Here is a 26,379-nt window from a genome sequence, read left to right as displayed (position 1 = left end):
TCAATTCATTATTTTTCTCAAAATTCTACAAACAATACCCCATAATGACAACGTGAAAGAAGTTTGTTAGAAATCTTTGCAAAGGTATTAAAAATATTTTTTTTTTTCATTTTTGTATTTTTAATACCTTTGCAAAGATTTCTAACAAACTTCTTTCATGTTGTCATTATGGGGTATTGTTTGTAGAATTTTGAGGAAAATAATGAATTTAATCCATTTTGTATTAAAGCTGTAACTTAACAAAATGTGGAAAAAGTGAAGCGCTGTGACTACTTTCCGGATGCACTGACTAGTTTTTGGTTATGCGAAGATTTGTTTTTCATTTAAATCCATTTAATTTTGTTTTGTTTACTAATTTTTTAATAAATTCCAAATTTTCGGAGCGATTCTAATCTGGATCGGTTGAAAAATTATCAACCGATTCAAATTCTGTGTGAAGAATAGCTGGTTGTTAAGGAGCGGGCCGGGAAGCCGGCTACCGCATCCCTAACAACTGATGACTCACCAGCGATGAAATGCCAGCAATGAAAAATTCAGAAAAAAACAGCGTTGGTTCCCCCCCAATGGTTTTTAAGGGGAACCCCATGCCAAAATGTAAAAAAAACAGCATGGGGTACCCCCAAAATCAGTATCACCCCCGGAAGGATTTAGCCCCTTCCTGACCAGAGCACTTTTTGCAATACTGCACTGTGTCACTTTAACGGACAATTGCATGGTCGGGCGACGTTGCACCCAAACAAAATGTATGTGCTTTTTTTCCCACAAATAGAGCTTTCTTTTGGTGGTATTTGATCACCTTTGCAGTTTTTATTTGTTGCGCTATAAACAAAAAAAAAGCGACAATTTTGAAAAAAAAGCAATATTTTTTACTTTTTGCTATAAAAAATATCCCCAAAAAATATGTATATAAAAAAATTCTCTCTCAGTTTAGGCCGATATGTATTCTTCTACATATTTTTGATTAAAAAAATCGCTATAAGCGTATATTGATTGGTTTCCACAAAAGTTAGGGGATAGATTTATGGCATTTTTATTATTAATTTTTTTTTATTGGTAATGGTGGCGATCTGCAATTTTTATCATGACTGCGACATTATGGCGGACATATCGGACACTTTTGACACTATTTTGGGGCATTGTCATTTATACAGCGATCAGTGCTTTAAAATTGCACTGATTACTGTGTAAACGACACTGGCAGGGAAGGGGTTAAAGACTAGTGGGCGATCAAGGGGTTAAGTGTGTCCTAGGGAGTGATTCTAACTGTGGGGGTGATGGGCTCACAACAACATGACAGAGATCACTGCTCCTGATGATAGGGAGCAGTAGATCCCTGTCATGTTGCTAGGCAGAACAGGGAAATGCCTTGTTTACATAGGCATCTCCCTGTTCTGCCGCTCTGTGACATGACTGCGGACCCCCGGCGGACATGGAGTCCGTGGGCACGGTCACAGAGTATGCGGCGAGTGCCCACAATGCCGCAATTTAAAGGGGACGTACCTGTACGCCCATTTGCCCAGCCGTGCCATTGTGCCGACATACATCGTCGTGCACTAGTCGGCAAGGGGTTAAGGATGCAGAATTCGAATCAGACCAAAATGTGTAATTCATTGGAAAATTAATAAACAAATCAAAACAAAATTAAAACAAAAAACGCAATTAAACAAAACAAAATTCAACAAAACTAAACAAATTCCCAAACAAATCAACAAAACGAAATTAGTAACAACGAATTTATCCGAAACTAAACACATTTTTCCGTTCTGCATATGTCTAGTTAATTCTGAGATCAGAGGGTTATTCAGCTGCCTCCAATCTCCTCTAGACAGCAGTATAACCTTCCTGTCTCAGAATTAAGGCTGTGTCCCCTAATGAAGAGAATTTTTTTTTTTCAAGTAGAGTGGAGAAGGTTTTTAACTTCTTCAGAATTTTGATGCTCTCTGTGTCCCAGGGAGGTCAATTTCACCTCCTTTCCACTTCAAATGAATAAGACGACAACAGAATTCAAGAGCAGAGAGCTCAATAACAGTCCCTAAGAAATACAGGTAGTTTGACTCACCAGCAGCTAGCAAAACCTGAAATATCTATGAAATGACAAGTCTCTTTTTCAAATATCAAACAGGGCAAATTATATATTCGGGTCAATCATTTACTTTTTTGTCTGGTATCCATAAAAAACAAAAAAAAAACAAAACAAAAAAAAAACAAAACAAAACCAAAAACAGAATGTATATGCATCTATATAAAAACATTCAACATCAGCACTGAAGATGTTAAATACTCAAGTATTTGCACCCATTTTATTGTAATGTAAGTTGAAGGACCTGTGCCATCAGACATTTGTTTGCTTCAAGCAGGTTTTGAAATCTCATACAAATCTGAAGGAATGGAAAATATGCTTTAAGCAAGTCAACTGCAGGTCAAATGTACAGGTCAATAAATTCTTAACAATCTTAGAAGTATCTCAAACTGATACCACCAAGCTCAAATCCCATCCACACAACTTCAGTGAGTTTTTTCAACACTTCTAGTGGCTTCAATAGGGGTTGCTTTACTAAAGGCAAATAGGCTGTTTTTTTTGCAAGGGACTCTTCACTTTACAAGGGAATCTTCCCTTAGTTTAGTGAATGAGATAAAACTTTGCTGGCTTACATCACCCAATCATGTGCAAGCAAAAATATTGTTTTTGTTTCATATTCCCTACACATAATTGGGTATTCTTTGCAGGGCCATCTTTAATATTGATTGGACCCTGGGCAAAAAATTTCTTGGGCCCCCGTCCATGCAATTTTGCTCTCCACCTGCTCTGAGACATACAATAAATAGCAGCTAGACTTAAAATCAGTTTACTGTATCAGATCAGGCAGCGATTGGTTGCCAGAGGTTACAGCATATCACTGCCGCTTACTGACTGGTTTCTAGAGGTTACAGCAAACATTAAGGCTCACTGATTCATTGCTAAAGGTTACAGCACATGATTTCTGCTTGTTGATTGGTTGCTAGAGATTACTGTACAGTAATACTGCTCACTGATTGGTTGCTATAGGTTACAGCACATCTTCTCCTCACTGTAGGGGGGCATGATATACATATGAATGCCGCCTTTATTTACATATCAATGCTGCTGGCCTCAGCTATTTACATATGAATGTAGCTGCTATTTACATATGATTGATGGTTACATGTAAACACAGGGTCTGCAGGTGAGACATCTGTACACAACAATAGGGCAGAGCTGGGCAGCATTAATAGCAGCATTTCACACTGAGATATCGGGACACAGCACAGGACTAAAACTTCAAAGGACAAGGAAATATAAACTGGGATAGTTGGCAAGTATGAGGCAGCTGCTTTGGACCCCACAACAATGATGAGGCCCAGGGCAGCTGCCCCATTTGCCCTGCCTTAAAGACGGCCCTGATTCTTTGTGAATTTTCACCACATTCACTAAGCAAAGGGAAACTTTCCTTGTAAAGTGAACAGCCAATTTACCTATAGTAAATTAACCCAATAATGTGTACAAGATCTCAGTATTTTCTATTAAAAAAAGAAATATTTACCTGATTGCAGACATTGATGTCCACTCCATTTTTCAAATAATCAAGGGCCTTTTCTAGGTTACCAGCCCGGGCAGCTCTCAAGTAACTTGCACTTGTGTCAGACTGCTGTAAGACAAAAAGCAAATATTTCATCAATTACCAGGGTAGAAATAAAAACACACATTGTTTTAACAAAAATTCCATGTGCTTCAATCAAACATAAGTCTTTTGTATATAAATGTAGAAACATTTGATTAAATGAAACAATCAATTAACCTGATTGGTAGCCCTAGCTCAATATTTCAGCCTTAGGTCGGCCCCAACTTTACTGAAAAGAATATTGTAACAATAAATAAAATAACGTAACAATTAAAAAAATTCATGTTTGCAATATACTATATATCGTATAGCAGGGTATTAAAATAACATCAACTAAAAACTAATTTGACGTGAGTTTGGAAAGCACCTCAAACACAAATCAGCAAAATCTATTGAACTTTAATTTAATGAAATTCCCTCTCTTCCCTCTCTTCTGGGGTCCCACACCGGCGCTCTCCACTCCTCATCTTCTGTGTCTGCCCTGACTGCAAGCCGCTTGCTATTGGGGTAGATGTGCGGCTCGCTCCCAAGCCGGGCTATGGGCCTCCATAGACACACACAGTGCGGCATAGCCCTGCCCTCTGCTCACAGGATTAAACTGAGAGCAGCTTCAGCAAAGCCTGTGAGAGCAGGGAGAGAGGGGAGACCAGATGCAGCCGGGCACATCGCTGGATCGATTCAAGACTAAGGAAAGAGTTTGAGGGGGGCATACAGCAAATGCTAACACATTTTTTACCTTAATGCAGGAAATGCATTGAGGTAAAAAAAGTTTCAACTTTAGAACCACTTTAACTGAACAGTACATATGGCAGTTCAGCAGCTGTGTTTGACCTGTATTGCCCTTGCGCTGTATTTCTTTGATTGCAGCATGCCGTCTTAAGGTGCTTGTGAACTGTAGGCAAACGCTGCATGCATTTAAATGGAAAATGAAGTGTTTGAACAAAAAACCCAGCAACATGAACGAAAATTGTATTGTATTTATCATGTAAATGACACCCTCTAATCCCTGAAAGTTGTGTACTCCAACTTTAAAATTATACTTTAGGTGGATCCCAATGGGTTAAGTCAGTCCCTGGCTTTTCATATGCTATATGAACTTCAATCAAGACAACCCCCGACACAATTCACAACTTTGTTCTAATCCACCAGGGAGTTTTTGATGCTCCTGACAAAATCTGTGTGCTTTGGAAAAAGGGTCGCCAAACTTTTCAGTACAAGGATCACATTGTATATTTGACAAATATTCGCAGGCCAAAAAAAAGTCCCCCCTTACATCAGGGACCTCATTAACACCCCCCCCCCCCACATCAGGATCCTCATCGGAGTCCTCCTTACTTCAGAGTCCCTATCAGAACCTCCATTACATTAGGGTGCCTATCAAAGTCCCTCTTACATCAGGGCCCCTCCATTGGATTTCCCCCTTTTTTCTTTTACAGTCCCCCTTACATCAGAGACAGAGACCATAGGCAACCTCTGCTGACCCAATCTGTGCACACTGAGGAAATGCCACTGACCCTAGCTGGGGGCAGGATAAAGCCTGGATATTGTTCGCGGGTCATAGTTTGGAGACCCCTGTTCTAGAACCTCTGTTGAATTATGCTTCATGTGCAGGCCGCAGGCCGAGGAAGTCAAGCAGATCTCTCCAATACAGTCACAAAGAGATATAACCATCTGTCAGATGGATCAACTTTGAAGCATTAACCAAAAAATATCAGTTTTTAGTAGACTGACCCTTTAAGTCTGTGTCCTCCAATAAACGTTTGAATGCTGCTTGATGCCACGGAGGCCTTTGTACATTTAATAAATACAGTGTTCAGGAGCATCAGTATGCTTTTTTTCACGATTCAACAAGCAAATGTTAACACGGCCAAATAAGCTCAATTGAAACATAAGAACCTGAACAAGCACAACGTAACAAAATAGCTAATGGTAACACCATATACAAAATTATGCTATTGGCCTGGCTTTGAATATCAATGTAGCAAAAGATGCATATAAAGGTAGAGTAATATTAACAGTGTGTACAACTGAAACAGAGTGTTCATTTTATTATATCTAATTTTGCACTGACCTTCACTCTGGAAATAACATTGAACAAATGAAGAAGTATATGTAAAAACTGCTATGCTGGGGCTCACATAATACTGGTTTGTATATCTGTCACTAGTTTCTCTATACAATCTACAGATGCTTCTTTATACCATTTTAATGTCTCTCTGACACTGCTGCAGGCTCGAATAGAAGTATTCCACAAAGTACCATAGATTTTTTACTAATCATTATGTCTTTTAATCCATTCCCTACAATAAACCACTCCGTACATACACTGGACATGGTTATATAGTATCTCACAAAAGTGAATACACCCCTCACATTTGTGTAAATAATTTATTCTATCTTTTGATGTGACAACACTGAAGAAATGACACTTTGCTACAATCTGAAGTAGTGAGTGTACAGCTTGTACAACAGTGTAAATTTGCTGTCCCCTCAAAATAACTCAACACACAGCCATTAATGTCTAAATCGCTGGCAACAAAAGTGAGTACACCCCTAAGTGAAAATGTCCAAATTGGGCCCAATTAGCCATTTTACCTCCCCAGTGTCATGTGACTCATTAGTGCTACAAGGTCTCAGGTGTAAATGGGGAGCAGGTGTGTTAAATTTGGTGTTATCGCTCTCACTCTCTCACTGGAAGTTCAACATGGCAACTCATATGGCAAAGAACTCTCTAAGGAGCTAAAAAAAAGAATTGTTGCTCTACATAAAGATGGCCTAGGCTATAAGAAGATTGCCAAGACCCTGAAACTGAGTTGCAGCATGGTGGCCAAGACCATACAGGACAGGTTCCACTCATAACAGGCATCGCCATGGTCAGCCAAAGAAGTTGAGTGCACGTGCTCAGTGTCATATCCAGAAATTGTCTCTGGGAAATAGACGTATGAGTGCTGCCAGCATTGCTGCAGAGGTTGAAGGGGTGGGGGTCAGCCTGTCAGTGCTCAGACCATACGCCGTACACTGCATCAAATTGGACTGCATGGCTGCCATCCCAGAAGGAAGCCTCTTCTAAAGATGTTGCACAAGAAAGCCCACAAACAGTTTGCTGAAGACAAACAGACTAAGGACATGGATTATTGGAACCATGTCATGTGGTCTGATGAGACCAAGATAAATTTGGTTCAGATGGTGTCAGGCGTGTGTGGCGGCAACCAGGTGAGGAGTACAAAGACAAGTGAAGTGTGTCTTGCCTACAGTCAAGCATGGTGGTGGGAATGTCATGGTCTGGGGCTGCATGAGTGCTGCCGGCACTGGGGAGCTCCAGTTCATTGAGGGAACCATGAATGCCAACATGTACTGTGACATACTGAAGCAGCGCATGATCCCCTCCCTTCGAAGACTGGGCCGCAAGGCAGTATTCCAACGTGATAACGGCTCGAAACACACCTCCAAGACAACCACTCCCTTGCTAAAGAAGCTGAGGGTAAAGGTGATGGACTGGCCAAGCATGTCTCCAGACCTAAACCCTATTGAGTATCTGTGGGGCATCCTCAAAGGGAAGGTGGAGGAGCGCAAGGTCTCTAACATCCAACAGCTCTGTGATGTAGTCATGGAGGAGTGGAAGAGGACTCCAATGGCAACCTGCGAAGCTCTGGTGAGCTCCATGCCCAAGAGAGTTAAGGCAGTGCTGGAAAATAATGGTGGCCACACAAAATATTGACACTTTGGGCCCAATTTGGACATTTTCACTTAGAGATGTACTCACTTTTGTTGCCAGCGGTTTAGACATTAATGGCTGTTTGTTGAGTTATTTTGAGGGGACAGCAAATTTACACTGTTATACAAGCTGTACACTCACTACTTTACATTGTAGCAAAGTGTCATTTTTCAGTATTGTCACATGAAAAGATAGAATAAAATATTTACAAAAATGTGAGGGGTGTACTCACTTTTGTGAGATACTGTATATATATATATATATATATATATATATATATATATATATATATATATATATATATATATATATATATATATATATATATATATATATGAGTGTGCTACAAAGTGGTATTCGATGTCACAACAATCATCGGGGGAGTTTCTGAAATCTAGGACAATTGTAACAGCCTGTGTAGTGTATTTTACTTTGAAACCACATTGGATCTATGATAATTAACCGCTCTCAATGTGGCAAGCAATCTGGAGCTGACTGAAGAATTTATTATTACAAGAGAAAACAGCCAGAGAGCAGGTTATACAGTCCTTCTAGGAACAAAAATAGACTTCACACAATAAATGTCTTCTATTCCAGTGCTTCTTAGGCAGAGTTCACATTTATGCAATTGCGGGTTTTCCCCGCATCCAATTCGCATGACAGGAGACTGTGACTGGCTCTCAATGGAGTCAGTTCACACATCTCTGGGGTGGCCACAGAGCACACTGCAGAAGGGTCCTGTGCGCCTTTGACTCCATTTCAGGTCCAAATTCAGGCAAAAATTCGGACCTAATTCAAACCTGAAATGGTGAATGGGGACGCACCGGACCCGCCGCTGTTCCCCCGCACCACACATGGTGCAAACCCAGCCTATTACCTGTTGGGGGTACTTGAGGACTGAGGTTGTTGTAGTTCGATCAATCCAACTGCCTATAGGTGCACACATAAACCAAGGTGTTCATATATGTAAGGGCAGCCCAACTACCCTCAAGTATAACTGTCTAAAAACAGTACTGTAAACATGCATGCTAGAGGTTCACATATGTGTAGAGTGGAGAGGTTGGAGGTGCACAAGATGGTCACCCCCACAGCTGGAATGAGTGATGCTCATCGCATGCCTATGGGTACCTCAAGGATTATATCTGTAGTACAGGCAAAATACATGACACCATTGAATTATTTGGCTTTTCAGGTTTATAATACGATCACACTTGTAGATAAAGTGCGACATGGAAACTAAAGAACTGTCTTTATCCAACAGCAGAAATTATATATGACTAAAATATCTGAATATCTATAATGCACAACCGCAACACCAGCTCCTTATTGCCTCATCTTGCAGCTTCTCAATGAGGAAACCCATAGACACTATAGGTGATCAGATACACAAGTATGATCCAAATGTCTTCAAGTACAAGTATATTGCCAGTTACAACTACGTAGACTTAAGAGCATCACCAGAATAAGGTGAAAATGGCCACAATGGTCAACTCTAATCTCATGTCTGAGAGTACCCTAAAGAAGAAATGTGATGAGAAAAAAAAATGCAAGGGCGCCCAAATTGTTGTAATCCATATAAAGCTTTGCATACATATAAGATATGAATGTACTCGATAATTTCAAACTTATATTTCCAATAACAGAAAATTTAAATATTGCTGTGTATCGCCAGCATTAGACTGCAATTTCATACATTTCTAGATCAATGTTTTTGTTAAAGTGTAACTTCAGTCTTCTAATCAACATTGATTATTTTGAATCCTCATGCTGCTAGCATTAGTAAATAGATAGAAAAGTATATCATATTTACTTGTTTTAAACCTTTTTTTTTTACATTTCTTCAGTTGCTTCCTGTTTTTTTGCCTAGACAAATTATGCCGTACATCTCAGGAATATTCAGGAAAGGAAGAGGGGAGGAGGAGTTTTCTCAGCTAACCCCACTTTCCTGCATGCATCCCTGAGCTAAGAACAGATGGATTCCAGGAAGTAAATGCTACATGAATCATTTGCCCTTATTCAAGATGGCCACAGTCCTATATGGTAGGGGATTGTTTTTCAAAGTGATTTCTCAGCAAGTTAAAGCACAGAGACATGGATGGATGGAGGACTTTGCTTTGAATATTAATATTAATTACCGTATATTATATTAATATTTTTATTAATTCTATTCCTACATTTACATAAACTCAAACTGGACATTATTAGCAATGACAACTTCATACAAACATTTTGGCTGAAAATGTTAAATAACTGAGAACAATGACTGCTCTCTGTGGATAAATATGTAGCATTAGGTGAAAATCTACGTAATTACAGCATGGACTCATACAGAAAATACATGTTAAATTGGATATTCATTTATACGGACCCAAAAAATAAATTAAACTAAGAGGCAACTTTGGACAAGAGAGGTCAAATGGGACCCATGCGTATGGCCTTACGGTTAACAAATCTTGAGAAGTCTAAATGAACAGTTGGTGTTGCCTAAAGCAAGCAATAGTATTCTATTTTACAAGACTTTTTACACAATGCCCACATTTGTGTATCCAAGTGGCCTCAACAAACACAAAAATGGAATAAACCAACTGTATTGGAAGATCTTTAGTTAATATAATACATACCATTGCCATGCAAGCCTTTTTCTATTATTTTACGTTAATAAAATTACATAATTTCAATCTGTCAGCAGTTATGATTATTTAAAACAAAAAAAAAGAAATGTTATTTCCTGCCCATTGGATTAGTTCACTGCAGTCCTGGTCTTACAACACTGGCACTGATCATGTGACTGCAACAAGATGACACTCCCACACAGTACTTACTGGCAACAGTTAAAGTGGTTGTAAACCTTTGACGTGAAATATGAACAAATATGAACAAAGCATATCCCTTTATAGTGTGTACTTGTCTCAATCCAGAGCACTAAGTGTCATTTCTGTGTTCTGCCTCGTTCCTCTGCTATCTGCATGAGTCACTTCTGACACGTTTTCCTGACATCAAGAGGTAAAAAGGTGACATGGGAGCTCCAGCACATGGCCTGAGATTGACAGCCTCAGCTCTGTTCCTGTGTGCTGTGTGAAGGGGATGTGTCCCTTCCCACCAATCAGCGCCCATCCCCGAGTGTAACTTCTTCTCCCCATCCCCTACTTTCTAAATTCTGGACTCTGAAATGTGTTTCATCTCTGTGTATCATTGGAGGACATTCACTTCACTGGGTATATGTAAGGGTTTCCATCCCCTTTAATGCACTACAATTACGTTTTCTAAAACCCCTGTAATGTGTACAGGTATGGGAAAATGGTACTATTTTCCCAGAAAAAAATGCAAGAATACTTTAATTTCAGCAGAGGCATCCAGTGATTCAGTTTATTTAGGGATTGCTATACCAGCTTCTAAAGCCTCAGAAGTGAGATCACTAACCTGGCTCTCTCTGACTTCAACAATTTTTAAGCCACTGACCCGCAACAAGCAAGGAGTCAAGTTTTTCATAGGATGTCACCGTTCTGACTCCCACCTCCAAATAGTCTCATTTTGTTGTTATTTTCATTTAGTGATAACTCAGGAGATTATGGTCTGCACAATTGCATAAACTTGTTGGGTGGCTCGTGAATAATGTCATATCCGACCCCTGAATTTAGTAAATCCGACATTTCCCCCTTCTGCACATTATTTGTGTCTCCCAATGAGTTCCAAATCTGGACCAAACATCCAGCACCCCTGCAGGTATCTACATTTAGCCCATCAAGGAATTGGCTATGAGTTACTACCAGAACCAAGGCAGCTGCCAAATAAATATTTCTATAATAAGTAAAAATAATTCACCAGACGATAAATGCTATTTCTGTGAGCAATATAGGCCTATAGAAGTTAATTAGGACTGCATGCATCCTCCTTTTGAGAGTTTCAGATATCATAGTGGTTAATCACAACAAAACAAAAAAATAAAAAAATTAAAATAAAATAATAAAATAAAATAACATGACATTCCTTGAAAGATTTGTCAAAACTTAAATATATATTATTATAAAAACTGTTGTTAGCAAACACAAAGACAGCATGGACCACAGCATACCTACTCTCAATGAGCCTTAACGGTCTATACACGTGTATTTTGTATGTACAAGTACAGTATTATAAGCATATGTGTAACTTGATTTTTTTTCCTGTTTTGTGTAATTACTTTACTTACTTTTTTTTTTAATTTGTAGGTCTTATTACGGTCACAAGTGTTAGCTATGCTTCCATAAGACAGTCTACATGGGCTACGCGAAGGACTAAATGAATTATAAGAATACCAACTTTAACAGGCCATACTTTTCCCTTCCACATGTGCCATCTTCCCTCAAATCAGAGTGGCTGATATAACGGCAGGACAGGAGTTTGATGGTGCCATCTGCTCTCCCTGCCACCAAGACAATTAAGGTTCTCAGTACTGAGAACACTGGGTCTTCTGGTTTTGGCAAAGAGGGGCAAGAAAATACCTTTTTTATTTTGGTGCTGGGAGCCACATCCCTATTTGTCGCCTAGGCGAGAATGATGAAGCCCTCAGCCCACACGCCCTGCTCACAGTCTCCTGAGATACACATCACACATCCCAGGAGACTTCAGACCATTCTCCCAGTAGTTTGTGATTTTGCACATGTGCAATAAGGGAGCGGCTGTGAGTGATCAGGTGATCAAATAACATCCAGCTCCTGAATGCAAGACTGTGGCTTGGAAGAAGCCTTTTGAACAATCAGGTGTAAGGAAGATCATGCTGGACTTCATGGACTGGTAAGGATATTCTTTTTAAAAAACAGCAGCTAAAGTACTTGTAGCTGCTGACTTTTGGTTTTCCCGTAGCTGAGTAACGTTTCTCATTTTTATTAAGAGCGAACGTTCCTCTTTAACCGCGTGCCGACCACCAGCCACAACTGTGGCAACGCGAATCGCCGTCATGTTAGACGGCCACTTAGGATGCGCGTGCGTGCCCCCTGCTCGCCCACGGAAGGCAATGCAAGTGCCCGGCGGTCGCGATCACCGCTGGGCTCCCACGATCGCTCTGGGCACACCGAGAACTGGGATCTGTGTGTGTAAACACATAGTTTCCGGTTCTCTGAGGGGAGAACAGACAGATCGTCTGTTCATACAGAGTATGAACAGATGATCTGTCATCTCCCCTGCACAGTCCCATCCCCTTCAGTTAGAACACGTACTAGGACACACTTAACCCCTTCACTGCCCCCTAATGGTTAACCCCTTCACTGCCAGTGACATTTTTACAGTAATCAACGCAATTTTATAGCATTGATCGCTGTAAAAATGGCAATGGTCCCAAAAATGTGTCAAAATTGTCCGACGTGTCCGCCATAATGTCGCAGTCCTGATAAAGATCGCCGCCATTACTAGTAAAAAAAAAAAATAATAATAAAAAAGCCATAAAACTATCCCAATTTGTAGATGCTATAACTTTTGCGCAAACCAATCAATATACGCTTATAAGAAGAATACGTATCGGCCTAAACTGAGGAAAATAATTTTTTTTTATAGATTTTTTGGGGATATTTATTATAGCAAAAAGTAAAAAATATTGCGTTTTTTTTTTTCAAAATTGTCGCTCTTTTTTTGTTTATAGCGCAAAAAATAAAAACCGCAGAGGCGATCAAATAGCACCAAAAGAAAGCTCTATTTGTGGGAAAAAAGTGACGCAGTACTGAATCGCAAAAAGTGCTCTGGTCAGGAAGCGGGTAAAATCTTCCGGGGCTGAAGTGGTTAATGATGCTGACAGGGAAGGCTTATCAGCAACACAAGATCCGTTATTATCCTAGCTGTGTCCATTAAAGTAAATCTTCAACATATGACCTGGTGGGGGTGCCTGATGACTTGCATTAGGAAACACTAATCTACTATACACAATGGAAAGTAATAATCTCCCACATGCAAGATCATAGTAGATCATATTGTTTTGAAATAATGCAATTAAACAGCTTAATTTCACAACTGAACATAAATTGCCGCTATGCGTTAGCTAGTAGCTTTTAGTTCTGAAGATCCATCCAAAATAAAAACCACACTTCTTTGTGTCTTGATGCCAGAAAATACATTTCTGGCAAATAGTATTATGGCAAGTGATAATGACATTGAATCTCACTCTTACACTAGGCTCCACACTTCCTCCCACGCCATCATAATGGACTGACGTTAGCTATTCCAGTTAGTATCCAGCCTATGCTCGCTCTGTAATAGACATAGTTCTATTTTACATTGTATGGCTGCTGCCCCTCACAAAGCTGTTTTTTTGTAAACATCAACTGTGCCCTAACAGACGTCACGCTTTGAGGTAACACAAGTTCACGCCATCTAAATAGGGCAATTGTTCCAAAAACAAGTGTTCAGCATTGCCCGCATCCTGTTTCGGGACACAGGCCAATGCATTTTCTTACTCAGCACAGACAGAAGCTGCTAGAGGTTTTCTTTACAACAAAAACAATTAATGGACAAAGCGACGAGCATATAATGCCCTAATAAGCAAAATATTTATTCAGAAAATATCAAATCATGACATATTTTAAGAACAATTATTGTTGATACCCGGTCGGTCACATCTATGCGTTGCGATTGCTATGCAAATGCATGTGGCAACAAAAAGGGCCCTGTGCGAGTTTACTGTGTTGCGGTGTGATTTTCCTCTTCATAGACATCTATGGAAACCACACTGAAATCGCATCTTGTGTTCAGATGTGTGCAAATACTTATTTTTCTGTGGAGATTTTTACATTTTTTCCCCTGTCAGAAATCACATCTGCGCTCAATCTCATCCTAAAACCCATTCAATTTGCATTATAATCGCACTGTCTTTAGCACAAATTGCAACGCTAAATTGTACTGAACTTCAGGAAAAATCTGCATGAGAATCACACTCATTTGCATTGCATAAGTGTTAACCCAGACTTAAGAGGTGTACTGAGGCAGGGTGCTGTGATGTCTTCAGGAAGCTATGTACAGCACCCTGCTGGCCCTTATCACCAGCCATAGGCGTGTATAGGGGATGTGCCAGGTGTGCCTTTGTGCACTGCCGATTCCCACCACTTCCTGGGTTTCCCTCATCTCCTCTCCCCCCCCCAGCTGCTGCCCACGATGGAGATCGGGGAGGGGCTAGTAAATAGTTCCTTTCCTAAATTAACACAGTGAACACACTCGCTCACTGTGTCCATTTATAACTGGAGCATAGTAAACTGTGTTTACTATCCTTCAGTTTGTGGATGAACCAGGAAGCCACTAAGCACAGAGCACTTCCTATTCATTCACTGTCCCATGCAGCTGAGGCTGCAGAGAAAGGTATGTGTTTAAGATTTGTGGTGTACACCCTAATGCAATAGGCTGTGCACACCTATGCCCTCAGCCATGCTCTACCTGCTTTGCATAGAGCTTTGGTTCTCAACCTTGCCAGGCCATTTTTGCAGGTTTTCCTTTATCTTGCAAAGCTACTTTAAATCAGAGTCAATGGCTTGGTATTTTGGTCAGCTATTTTATCTTAGAGAAATTCCCAAAACATTGCCTGTTGGGGGTACTTGAAGACAAGATTGAGAACCAATGGCATAGAGCACTGTTTCTCAACCTTTTTTTAGTCAAGGCACCCCCTAATATTATAGGCACCTTCCAAAATTATGGACAGGCTTAGGGCGCCCCATTCTAAAATGCAAAAACTATTCTGATCGTTTTAAATAATGCAGCAACATCAATACACGTAGGACACCCAACGTTGGAGGTGATTTATTCTTCCAAAGCAAATACACTTTTGTAAATGGGTACTGACTAGTATTCCAATGTTTCTCTTCTCCCTCAGTTTTTATCCATCACTTAGCTAAGGAGACCCCAAAAGCTGATGGAGAAGGGCAGGGGTCAAACAAAGATGTTGTGCAGGCAACTGACATCCTTCTCATCAACTGATAATGTAATTGGTCCTTAGGAGGCTGGCGGCTAGAAGGTTGTAATAGTGTACAATGAAAACCTGTGACTTTGTGTAACTAACAGGCAGGTTTCATCCACCCACTGGCTTGTATCCAATTTTGGGGCAAATGCCTCAAGGCACCCTGGTGGGAAAAGACTGGAATAGAGACATAGGGGTTGATTTACTAAAGGCAAATAGGCTGCTCACTTTGCAAGGGAAGTTTCCGCAGAGCTTAACCTCCCTGGCGATTTTCCCGAGTGTGGCTCGGGGTTAAATTTCAGTACCATTAGCAGCAACCGCGAGCCACACTCGGGATTGCATTGCAGAATCCTGGTCAGGTTACTTACCTTGTCTCCAGGATCCTGCAATGTCCCCCCCCCCGCTGTGTCTGCGGGCTTTGTCCTCCGTCCGATGCCTCTGTGTGCCAGGCTCTGTTCCCTGCGAGCGTCGTGACACATGGGGGCGGAGCCTGGCGGCAAATTCAAAAAGTACTAAATTCATAACACATACAGTACACTGTAATCTTGCAGATTACATTACTGTATGAAATCATTTACCTCCCTAGTGCTTTGTCCAATGCCCTGCATGCAGTTTTATATTATATATACTGTTCTTTCTGCCTGGAAACTGGAGATTGTCCATAGCAACCAAAAAGTGTCCCTTTACGTCAAAAGTGGTTTTAGACCAGCTAGAAAATAGCGATAATAAATTAGAACACTTGCAGAAATGAGCGATAGTAAATCGTGGGGAAATTCATTTTATTATTATTATATTATTATTTTTTAGAATTATTTATAGTTATTTATTATATTATAATTTATGATTTTGTTTTTCAAACTTTCATACCTGGGATATCTACTAGACTCTTGTTTGGACAGATTTAAGTGTGCTATTACTAAGAATTACAGACCTACAATATAAAACGACAAAGTTCTATGCAAAACAATTGTATCGCAAAAATCTGACATAATCATACCGCCAGGGTGGTTAGTGATTGTAAAGGTAAATATTTTTTTGGGGTGAAAAATAACAAACATGTCTAAACTTACCTGCTCTGTGCAGTGGGCGCGAACCTCATCTATTTAGGTCCCCTGTCGGCGCTACTGGCCCCGCCCCTCTGTGCAGTGCCAATATATGAAGTCGCTTCCAATGGGGCACTCGTGCGTGATTGTACTTGAGCCCCGCTGCTGCGTCCATTGACAGAGATGGCAGGACTTGCCCCGCCCCTGCTTCCTTCTTCCTCTTTGGTGGCTTTAATTGACAGCACTGGGAGCAAATGGCTCCAGGTGACCCAGCAAAGCCAGCGAGACCCGGAAGAGAGGGGAGAGAAGACCTGGAAACGTTAACAGTGCTGGATCGATTGAGGGCTCAGGTAAGTAAAACGGGGGCTGAGGGGGCGATGCAGACACCTAGACATTTTTTATCTTAATACAAGGAATGCATAAAGGTTAAAAAATGTTTAGGCTTTAGAATCACTTTAAACAATGTGGTGAAGTTTCATGGTGCAGAATACCCAGAGAAAAAAAAAGGAAAAGTTTTATTTTTATTAATACGTAGACAAGGAGGGAAAAAGGAACTAGGGAAGGGAAAAAAGTAAGCAGATTAAACTTCAGTTTTTAAAAAATATATCACAGTGCAAACAGTAAGGCTACCCCTTTCCAAATGATCAAATTATCAAAATTATGCCGCGTACACACGGTCGGACTTTTCAGCTACAAAAGTCCGACAGCCGTCCGACAGCCGTCCGACAGACTTTCGACAGACTTTCGACGGACTTTCAACAGACTTTCTAACAACCGGACTTGCCTACACACGATCACACAAAAGTCCGACGGATTCGTACGTGATGACGTACACCGGACTAAAATAAGGAAGTTGATAGCCAGTAGCCAATAGCTGCCTTAGCATCGGTTTTTGTCCGTCGGACTAGCATACAGACAAGCGGATTTCTGGGTCCAGCGGAGTTACGACGTAAAGATTTGAAGCATGTTCCAAATCTAAAGTCCGTCAGATTTGCGGCTGGAAAAGTCTGCTGAAAGTCCGGGGAAGCCCACACAGGATCGGATTGTCCGCCGGACTTGGTCCGTCGGCGTCCGTCGGACTTTTGTAGCCGAAAAGTCCGACCGTGTGTACGCGGCATTAGGCTGCCATGCCTAATATGTGATTTGTTGTTATGCTGTCAATGGAAAGATGAAGGTAAAAGATACAAGCTTTTTAGGTTTCAAAAGATATGAGGGGATGACACATGTTTCCAGTCATGAACATTATACTAAATGACCATTCTTACGAGGATAAAGTATACAGGTATTTGTGTTTTGCTTGTGGTGTCTGTTCGTGATGCTTTTTTGACAGATGTGGAATGCAGCTTCCAAATCTTGTGGATTTTATGCACATTTGCTTATTTTGTTATAGCAAGTCATCAAAAATAGGATGCATTAAGGTGAAAAAACACGAGGGTTTACAACCCCTTTAATACCTGTATGAAACTGTACATGGTCATAAACATGGTGACAACCCATCGGCCACTCATCAGACCTTCGTATTGGTCAGATCATGTCTGTACACACTCATCTCAAGGACAGAAAAGAGGGGCCCCATCCGTGGTCTGGAGCTCTGTTTTTACCATTAAAACAAGGATTATCAGCCAAGATCCTTCTTATGCTCATTTATTGCACTCTGCTGAACGCACAGAACCAGGGCATTAAGTATTTTTACCCTTATTTCCTTTTTATTTCTTTGTTACACTATTGTCTATACACTCATACATGCATATATACATAGTATCAGGACACCTGCCTTTACACGCACATGAACTTTAATGACATCCCAGTCTTAGTCCGTAGGATTCAATATTGAGTTGGCCAACCCCGTATGCCTTTAGTAAATAGACCCCAATGTTTTCTTAGATCTATTTCTTTTCAGATCCTTCTTGATTGAACTTGTGAACTGACGAATCAGATGTTTCAGATGGAAATACAAAATCACTTCCAAATATTTAGTGATCAACTTTTTACTTTCCAACATTTTTTTACTTTTAGACCTCAGAGAAACAGAGATTTGTGTATGCTGGTTACTATGACAATAAGGTAACATACTTCTTGTTTTCTGATCTAACGTTTTGTGATATTTTTCTGTATGACTTAAAAAAGGGCAGCGTTGCCTGCAACTGTCATCTGTGTTTGTTTAATTACATGCAAATGTGAAATAAAAAATGCATGCGCTTTGGAAAAATGAAGCAGTGCACAGAAATTTTGGTTTAGATCCTGTTTAAATGCTCTAGGCTCCAAGTGTATGCACGTCTGTTATAAAGTTTACTTAACTAATTATGGCTGTACCATGCTAAAACAATTCTATCTATTCAAACCATTTCATACCATTACAAAAAAGCAATCCAAGGTACAAATTATCATTTATTTGTGCAAATACACAAGAACCATTTATCAAGGTTGCTAGAATGATACAGCAGCTTAACTAAGACAATTTGTTCCACTTTAGCTTTGTGGATATTTCAGCATCCTCTTTGCATTATAAAATGAACCAACATGGCCAAGTGTGGCCTTGGCTAATCCAGTCCTCTTCATTCTTCAAGCTCATGTGAACTGCCAACCAAATCCCTGAGTGCTTTACAAAAGATTCCATATTTATAGAGAAATAGTCATCATTACCATTGATCATTGTGATTATTTTACAATCTCCTAAAATAATCACATCTTTTTCTGTTGCTGAGGAAAAAAAGGACCTTCCTGTAAATTTGAGCATGATTACAAAAAAAAAATGTTTTCTCATGAAGCAGAAGGACAACCAGCAGATAATTACTTGTACGTTAAACCAGCAAGCGGGAACATATGAAAAGTAAGAGGATTAAGAGGATTTAGATTCCAAAGGAAAGTCTGTATAGCGCCTTCTAAACCCAGATACAAACCATCTCCACTGTCAAGAATCAATGTTTATTGTAAATGGTTTAGGAATGGCCTGTATTTGGCACTTGCGTTACTTGATCTTAGGAGCCTTGGTGTGCTGCCCTTTACCTGGCCCAAGTACAAAACTCCATGGCAGCTGTCTTACAGGGTGAAACTTCCGGCTTTAAAAACTTGCTGGGAAGAACTATGAACACTGCATCCAGCATTGTTTCAGTGTTGACACTGTTCTTTCTGGTCATCATCTCCTAAAGATTTGTGGACAGTGATACTTTCCACACCAGGAGGCACAGAAACATATGGGCTATCCATTTTAAAACATATTACTCTCAAACAATAATAGATTGCTAAAATTATCTAATGTTTATATTGAGCAAGTAAGGTTGCATTTTTATTTTCTCGCATTTTGCCACTTTTTTAAATGCACATTTTGGAACTTTTATGTGCATTTTGTAGTATTTTTTTAACGTGCATTTTGGGGCTTCAACACACACACACACGTACCTCTTCAGGAGCTTCCTGACCGTCAGTACCTTTCTTGTCTTCCTGACCATGAAACACATCCCAGTGTTTATACATAGATGCTGGACCTTAGCTCTGTGCCTTCCTTACAGCTTCCTAGCTGCTCTGTTCTGCATGGACTCTCTCTCAGGCTCGGGCTTTGCTCTGTCCTGACCTGGACACCATGGTGCATAGCAGCACTTCTTACATCTCTCTTCACACACTGACCACCTCGGGACGGTGGGGCTCTGAGTTTTATCTCAGGCTCTCATATGAAGCCAGCACACACCTGAGCCATTAGTGTGTCCTACAAAATCTGGCATAAACCACCATTTTACCCAGCGGCACCAGTTCACCCTGCTAATATATATATATATATATATATATATATATATATATATATATATAGTACACCTCTCACATTTTTGTAAATATTTTATTATACATTTTCATGTGACAACACTGAAGAAATGACACTTTGCTACAATGTAATGTAGTGAGTGTACAGCTTGTATAACATAGACATTAATGGCTGTGTGTTGAGTTATTTTGAGGGGACAGCAAATTTACACTGTTATACAAGTTGTACACTCACTACTTTACATTGTAGCAAAGTGTCATTTATTCAGTGCTGTCACATGAAAAGATATAATAAAATATTTACAAAAATGTGAGGGGTGTACTCACTATATATATATATATATATATATATATATATATATATATATATATACGCACACACACACACATACACATATATAGTTATTATTTATATTAATTTATAGCCCTGCTGGTGCTGTTATTAGGAAGAAAGATGGCTAGTGAGAGCTTCATATCTCACCTTCATAATCTCTGTTCAAGTGAATGACAGAAGGGTGTGTCCTGTGATAAGAAGTGAAGAACATGTTCTCCACTCCACATCTCAGCTACATAAGCAAGAACACATGAAAGATCAACTGAGATCATCAGGACCACAGCTTTTCTCGCTTTCATAAAAGGACACCAAATGCAGTTCCCTGTGAAAAAAAGGCAAGGTATGGTCACCTCTTCAGCTCCCCTTGTCCCCTACCGTTCTTTTAAAAAGTGTCCTTCAGATTCTTTGGTGTTTGACACTGACAGGATTGTCAGATGCCTTTGTCCCTCATCCTGCACCGTGGTTCCAATCTATCTAATCCATTCCTATGTTACTACAAGAGTCAGCAGGGATGTAAGGGTTGGTGGCAGGAACCATAGCTTGCTGCAGGAAACACAGGGACCTGACACTTCTAGAAGTTTTAAATACCAAAGATTCTAATAGGTTTTTAGCACTGGATCAAAGAGAGGGTAGAAGAAAAGAGCCATCAAAGTGATGAGTTTACTGTGTCTTCTTTGGAACAACACAGCTTGGCCAGATGTTTGGTCATTTCAGAACTTTACTACTATCCATGGCTGTGTTATTAAAATTTTCCCACCCTTGCCATCATAATGAGCTCAATTTCACCAGACAGGTGAAGATCAAGTGAAAAAAAAGATTTGCAACAGGGACAAAAAAAGGGGGGGGGGGCAGGAGTTCTAGCCTTTCCTGCTCTGCAGTGCTGCACTATGTATGTATTAGCAAGTTGAAGTACCATTCATTTCATGCACCTGACACACATCCAGATACAACAAATCTTCAGTACTGTACTACGCAGGTCCAAAAAAAACATGGCATAAGGAAGCAAAATCATATTTTGTCTAGAAACACTTCTCAATGCCTTTCACTTAAATTGCAGCCTCAGTCTATGTTTATAACAGAGAATTTTACAAGGTAGCTAATGTTTTATAGCACTTCCCCAGGTTATCTATTGAAAACAGAGAAATCAAAATGAGGTAAAAAATGAGTGATAGAAAATATAAAAATGGCACATTACAATAAGCATACGTCATTTCTTTTTCCTCCGTTTTCTATAACAATACATTTTCTTTGCAATTCTCTCATTGTTCCTTTACATGAGTAGTATGCATTGTTTCCAGGTTGACAAATAGGGCAATGGTTAAAAGGATCTCCACCCTGTGGTTCATATAAAATCAGATAACACCTCTAGCATACTATTGTTGGAGACAAGAGGTAGATATGAAATATTTATATAATATACTTAAGACCTCATTCACACTTCAGGTATCTGGAATCGTAGGCAGAATCACACAATTCTGCCTGTGATTCCAGATATGGGTAAAACCATGGCAAGCGCATGGTGCAAGTTTGGGTGCCATTAACTTGTAAAGCCCCCTCAAACGCAGTTAGCAGACTCTTATTTTAAAAACACGCCAAAAGGTTCATTGAAAGAGCATGGAAAACTCCACATCTGAAAAAGTGCATAGACTTCTCTGGCACATTTGTCGCACCTACAGCAGCCCATTCCAGCGAATGGCTACCTTATGCGCGACCCGCGAAGATCTCACAGAAAAAAAAAATAAAAGGAGGAACGCGTATTTCCACTACACAAAGTGTGAATGAAGCCTTATGCCGCGTACACACGAGCGGACTTTACGGCAGACTTTGTCCGGCGGACTTTTCGACGGACTTTTCGTCGGACTTTCCGAATGAACGGACTTGCCTACACACGATCAACCAAAGTCCGACGTGATGACGTACGACTGGACTAAAACAAAGAAGTTCATAGCCAGTAGCCAATAGCTGCCCTAGCGTCGGTTTTTGTCCGTCGGTCTAGCATACAGACAAGCGGACTTTTCGACTGGACTCGAGTCCGTCGAACCTTTGGGGAAAAAAAGTCTGCTGGAGCCCACACATGATCAAATTGTCCGACGGACTCCGGTCCGCCGGAGCAAGTATGCCGTAAAGTCCAGTCGTATGTACGCGGCATTAGATTTACCTGAATAAAAATACTTTTTCATTTTTTTAATCCTGCATCATACACCTCTATGAAACAGCACAGCCCGAAGGGTGAAGTCACTATTCTATCACAGTTAAAGAGGATCTTCACTCTTATTTTCTTATTTAAAGAATATTGTTACTTTTTCCCCTCCTTTCATGAAATCACAGATACTATTTTTTTTGTAAATATATTTTTTCATGGAATGCAACCCTCATCTTTTTCACACAGGTGGGAATAACATCCCCCTTCCCACCCAAAGCCTCCTAGGACACTCACCTCATGCATCCCAGAAGGCTGTGTGGCAACCTATATCACAGTGCATATGCACCAGGCACTCTCCACCACACTGAGCACTGAGGGGGCTTACATAAAATGCTGGATTTGATGGAAGTGTATGTTTTTTAAGGACAACCCAGTGTACAAGGTAAAGCCGGTCATACATTGATCGAAATTCAGTCGGTTCAGCAGGGACCGGGAGAATTTCAATCCATGTATGGACAGGGTGATTGACTTCTGTACAAATGCCCTGTCGGATTTTCACACTCGATCAATGCCACAAGCTATAGCCGGCAGCGCTGATCAGTGTAATCTGTCAGTGGGGGAGCCTCCCCGCTGTCAGAATATAATAGTTTAGTGGGGAGGATTGGGGGAATCAGTGATGTGGATGGGGGAATTCAGTTTTTTTTTTCATTCACCCGCTGACTTATCTATGGGCTGTCTAACAGAGAGACAAAAAATGTGGAGGGAAGTAAAGTCCTTCTTTAAAGGGTAACTCCACTTTCGTGGGGGAAAAAAAACAAATAAAAAATAATATAGCGCATATGGTTGCGACACGAATCATTTTGTAACTGGATGTTATTAAAAATTATCTTCACTTTTTAATCTGCAGCCAATGTAATTTTCTGAGAATAATTTGCAATATGGCTACCTGGCGTTTTCCGTACACAGAGTGTGTACTGCCCACTCCCTAGAAACATAATTTCCTGCTTGTGTGATTGGCTCACCAATTTTCCCAGAAGTCTGCCTAAGATACAAGTCAGATTTCAGGCATCCCCTGCCACAAAAATGTCATTTTTTGAGATATACTTTCAATAGGAACCCGTCTAAAGGGATGCAGACCCAGCATATTTCTTCATTAGTGCCCTGTAGCTTCACACCTGACAGTTAATTATGAAACCACTAACATTAGACCCACTCAGTACAGAGGCACAGAGAAACACACATGGATTTCTTCAGAATAACAAAAGGTAGGAATCTGCAACAAAGTTTGTTATAATCCTTGCAATGTACATTAATCAACCAGTGGGGAATGTTTTTTTTCTCAACAAAGCGGAGTTACGCTTTAATAAATACAGTGATGTCATCTCCTCACCCACAGCCTGCAGATAAGGACAATGAAACAGCAGCGAGATACTAATTAGGCCTAGTCTACACTTGCTGTTGAAGTGGTTGAGATGCGTTTTTGCATAATTAATGAAAGCTGCCTATGGGTGGGTAAGCACCTTATATTATGAAAGCAACTATTTGATGTATCATCACTACTTTCCCACAATTACATCTCCTATCCTTGCCTAATATACAAGCAGATATCTTGACTGCAGGATGGTGGGTGGTCTGCACATGGGTTGATTATCTGTGTACCAGTGATAAAGGTCCACAACAATGTTTTCTGCTAATAATTGCCAAATCTAAAGGCACCTTTCCCTGTTATGTAATTAAACATTACAGTGAGAATTGAACATTGCAAGATAGCTGTGTGTTGGGAGATCATTTGCTGTTGAATGTTGTTGTTCCATCCATGAAGTCACTGCAGACAGCAAATGAAAGCAGGGTTACTGGGTTCATGCAGCTAATGCAAAGATGACCATGTATCTTTTTTTTTTTTTTTTTTGATTAAATACAATAGCAGTGTGACTAATGATAAAGGCATACCAGCAATATCTATGGCTACAGGACAAGAAGAACATTCACTTAGCTTGCTAGGTGACCTTGCAATCAGTGCTCTACAGTTCTCTTTTTAACCCATTAGACTTAAAGCGATTGTAAAGTCTCATTTTTTTTCCTATAAAAATATTAAACATGTTATACTTACCTGCTCTGTTGCAGTGGAATTGCACAGAGCAGCCCGGATCCTCCTTTTCTCGGGTCCCTCTTCTGTGATCCTGGCCCCTCCCTCCTGTTCAGTGACTCCACAGCAAGCAGCTTCCTATGGGGGCACTCGAGCTGAGTCATAGCTCCCTGTGTCCATTCAGACACGGAGCCCTGGCCCGGCCCCGCCCCCTCTCTCCACTCATTGGCTAGCTGACTTTCATTGACAGCAGTGGAGGCTAATGGCACCGCTGCTGTGTCTCAGCCAATTAGGAAGGAGAATCTGGATGGCTGAGACAGAGAGGGGCCTCAGGTAAGTATGGGGGGGGGGGCTGCTGCACACAGAAGGCTTTTTATCTTAATACATTGAATGCATTAAGATAAAAAAACCTTCTGCCTTTACAACCCCTTTAAGCTGGCTATACACTATTAGATTTTAGAATGAGCGTCCCCACAAAAATGATTTGTACTTTCAATGACTGTACAAATGTCATTCAAAAGAGCTTCAAATGTTCAGTTGCTTTTAACATTCAATTTAGGAATAAATGTAATTCTCTGAACAAAAACCACTTTCACTGTTAGAAATTTGTTCATTTAAAAAAAAAAATTCCATCCTGCTCCTTTGAATTTTCTTGTCACGGTGGTCAAGAAATGAATGTTGATCCCACTAACCAACTTCCTTAAAATGAAAATGTTTGAACAAAATTCTAATAGTGTATAGCCAGCATAAGACTTAATGAAGACGCACAATATTGAGGTAACAGGGCACATGAAAAGTTTCTTCATGTTCCTTTCCTCCAAACAGCTCTCACACACTGTAACTGCAGCTCTCTCCCCCCTCCCCCTCCTATGATACTAACAGATGAAAAAGGATTTTAACACTTCTATGCCCTTTTGAAGGGGTGTAGGGAAGAGAGGGCTGCAGATAAACAAGTACAACCTATGTAGGAGGAATTGTTTGATCTCTGTGTATCATCTGAGGCTGTTCACTTCACTGGGTATATGTAAGGGTTTATAACCACTTTAACTAGTCTCCTCTCTTACAAATCCACAGCCCCAGCCAGCCTTATCTGATAAACCCTGATGGCCCTGAACACTAATTGCAGAGATATTTTTTTTCCTGACCACCAATGCAAAGGTAAAACTGTGCTCTGAACACCAACACAAAGTTAAATGTTTGCACCGAACACAAATACAAATGCGAGTTTTTTGCCAATGAAAAGTTAAGCTGGCCACAGATGTATACAAAATTCAGCCAGTTCAGCAGGGACCAGCCGAATTTTGATCAATGAATGGCCGTTCCTGCTTGACATTAGTAAATCTAATGACCAACTTCTGTGGAAAAGGAATGCTGTAAAAGTTTTCTCAAATAGCCAACTGTAGCTGCAGATCAGCATATTCTGAAAGTGGAGGAGTCCCACTGTGGGGGAGAAGTGTGATCCCGCTGGCTGATCAAAAAGGGGGAGGAGTGTGATCCCGTTCGCTGATCAAAAAGGGGGAGGAGTGTGATCCTGCTGGCTGATCAAAACAAAGTGGTCCATCTAAGACTAGCATTAGTGTTGCCATTGCGCACCAATGCAAATTCACTGTCTGTTGTGTCACTGTCATTCAAATATTTAGTACACAATTCTGTTCTATATTTTAATAGTGTTTATTATATCTACATATTTATTTCTATATCTACAACTGATCACACTAGTGTACTGTGAGTTGTAAAAGAGAAAATAATTTTAGG

General features: G+C 40.3%; 1 protein-coding gene across 33 annotated transcripts in view; it reads right to left on the bottom strand.

The window, feature by feature from the left end:
• Positions 1–26,379, bottom strand: part of ANK3 (ankyrin 3) — a 902,861-nt gene that overhangs the window by 294,982 nt on the left and 581,500 nt on the right. For all 33 annotated transcript variants that reach the window (XM_073596276.1, XM_073596279.1, XM_073596287.1 and 30 more), the window contains one exon: positions 3,561–3,665. In XM_073596276.1, coding sequence (XP_073452377.1) covers positions 3,561–3,665 — 105 coding nt within the window. The remainder of the gene's footprint in view (positions 1–3,560; positions 3,666–26,379) is intronic.

Source organism: Aquarana catesbeiana, linkage group LG08, assembly GCF_042186555.1.
Source record: "Aquarana catesbeiana isolate 2022-GZ linkage group LG08, ASM4218655v1, whole genome shotgun sequence".
NCBI classification, from domain to species: Eukaryota; Metazoa; Chordata; class Amphibia; order Anura; family Ranidae; genus Aquarana; species Aquarana catesbeiana.
The sequence above is the reverse complement of the archived record's forward strand: the minus strand, read 5'-3'. Positions and strand labels throughout refer to the sequence as shown.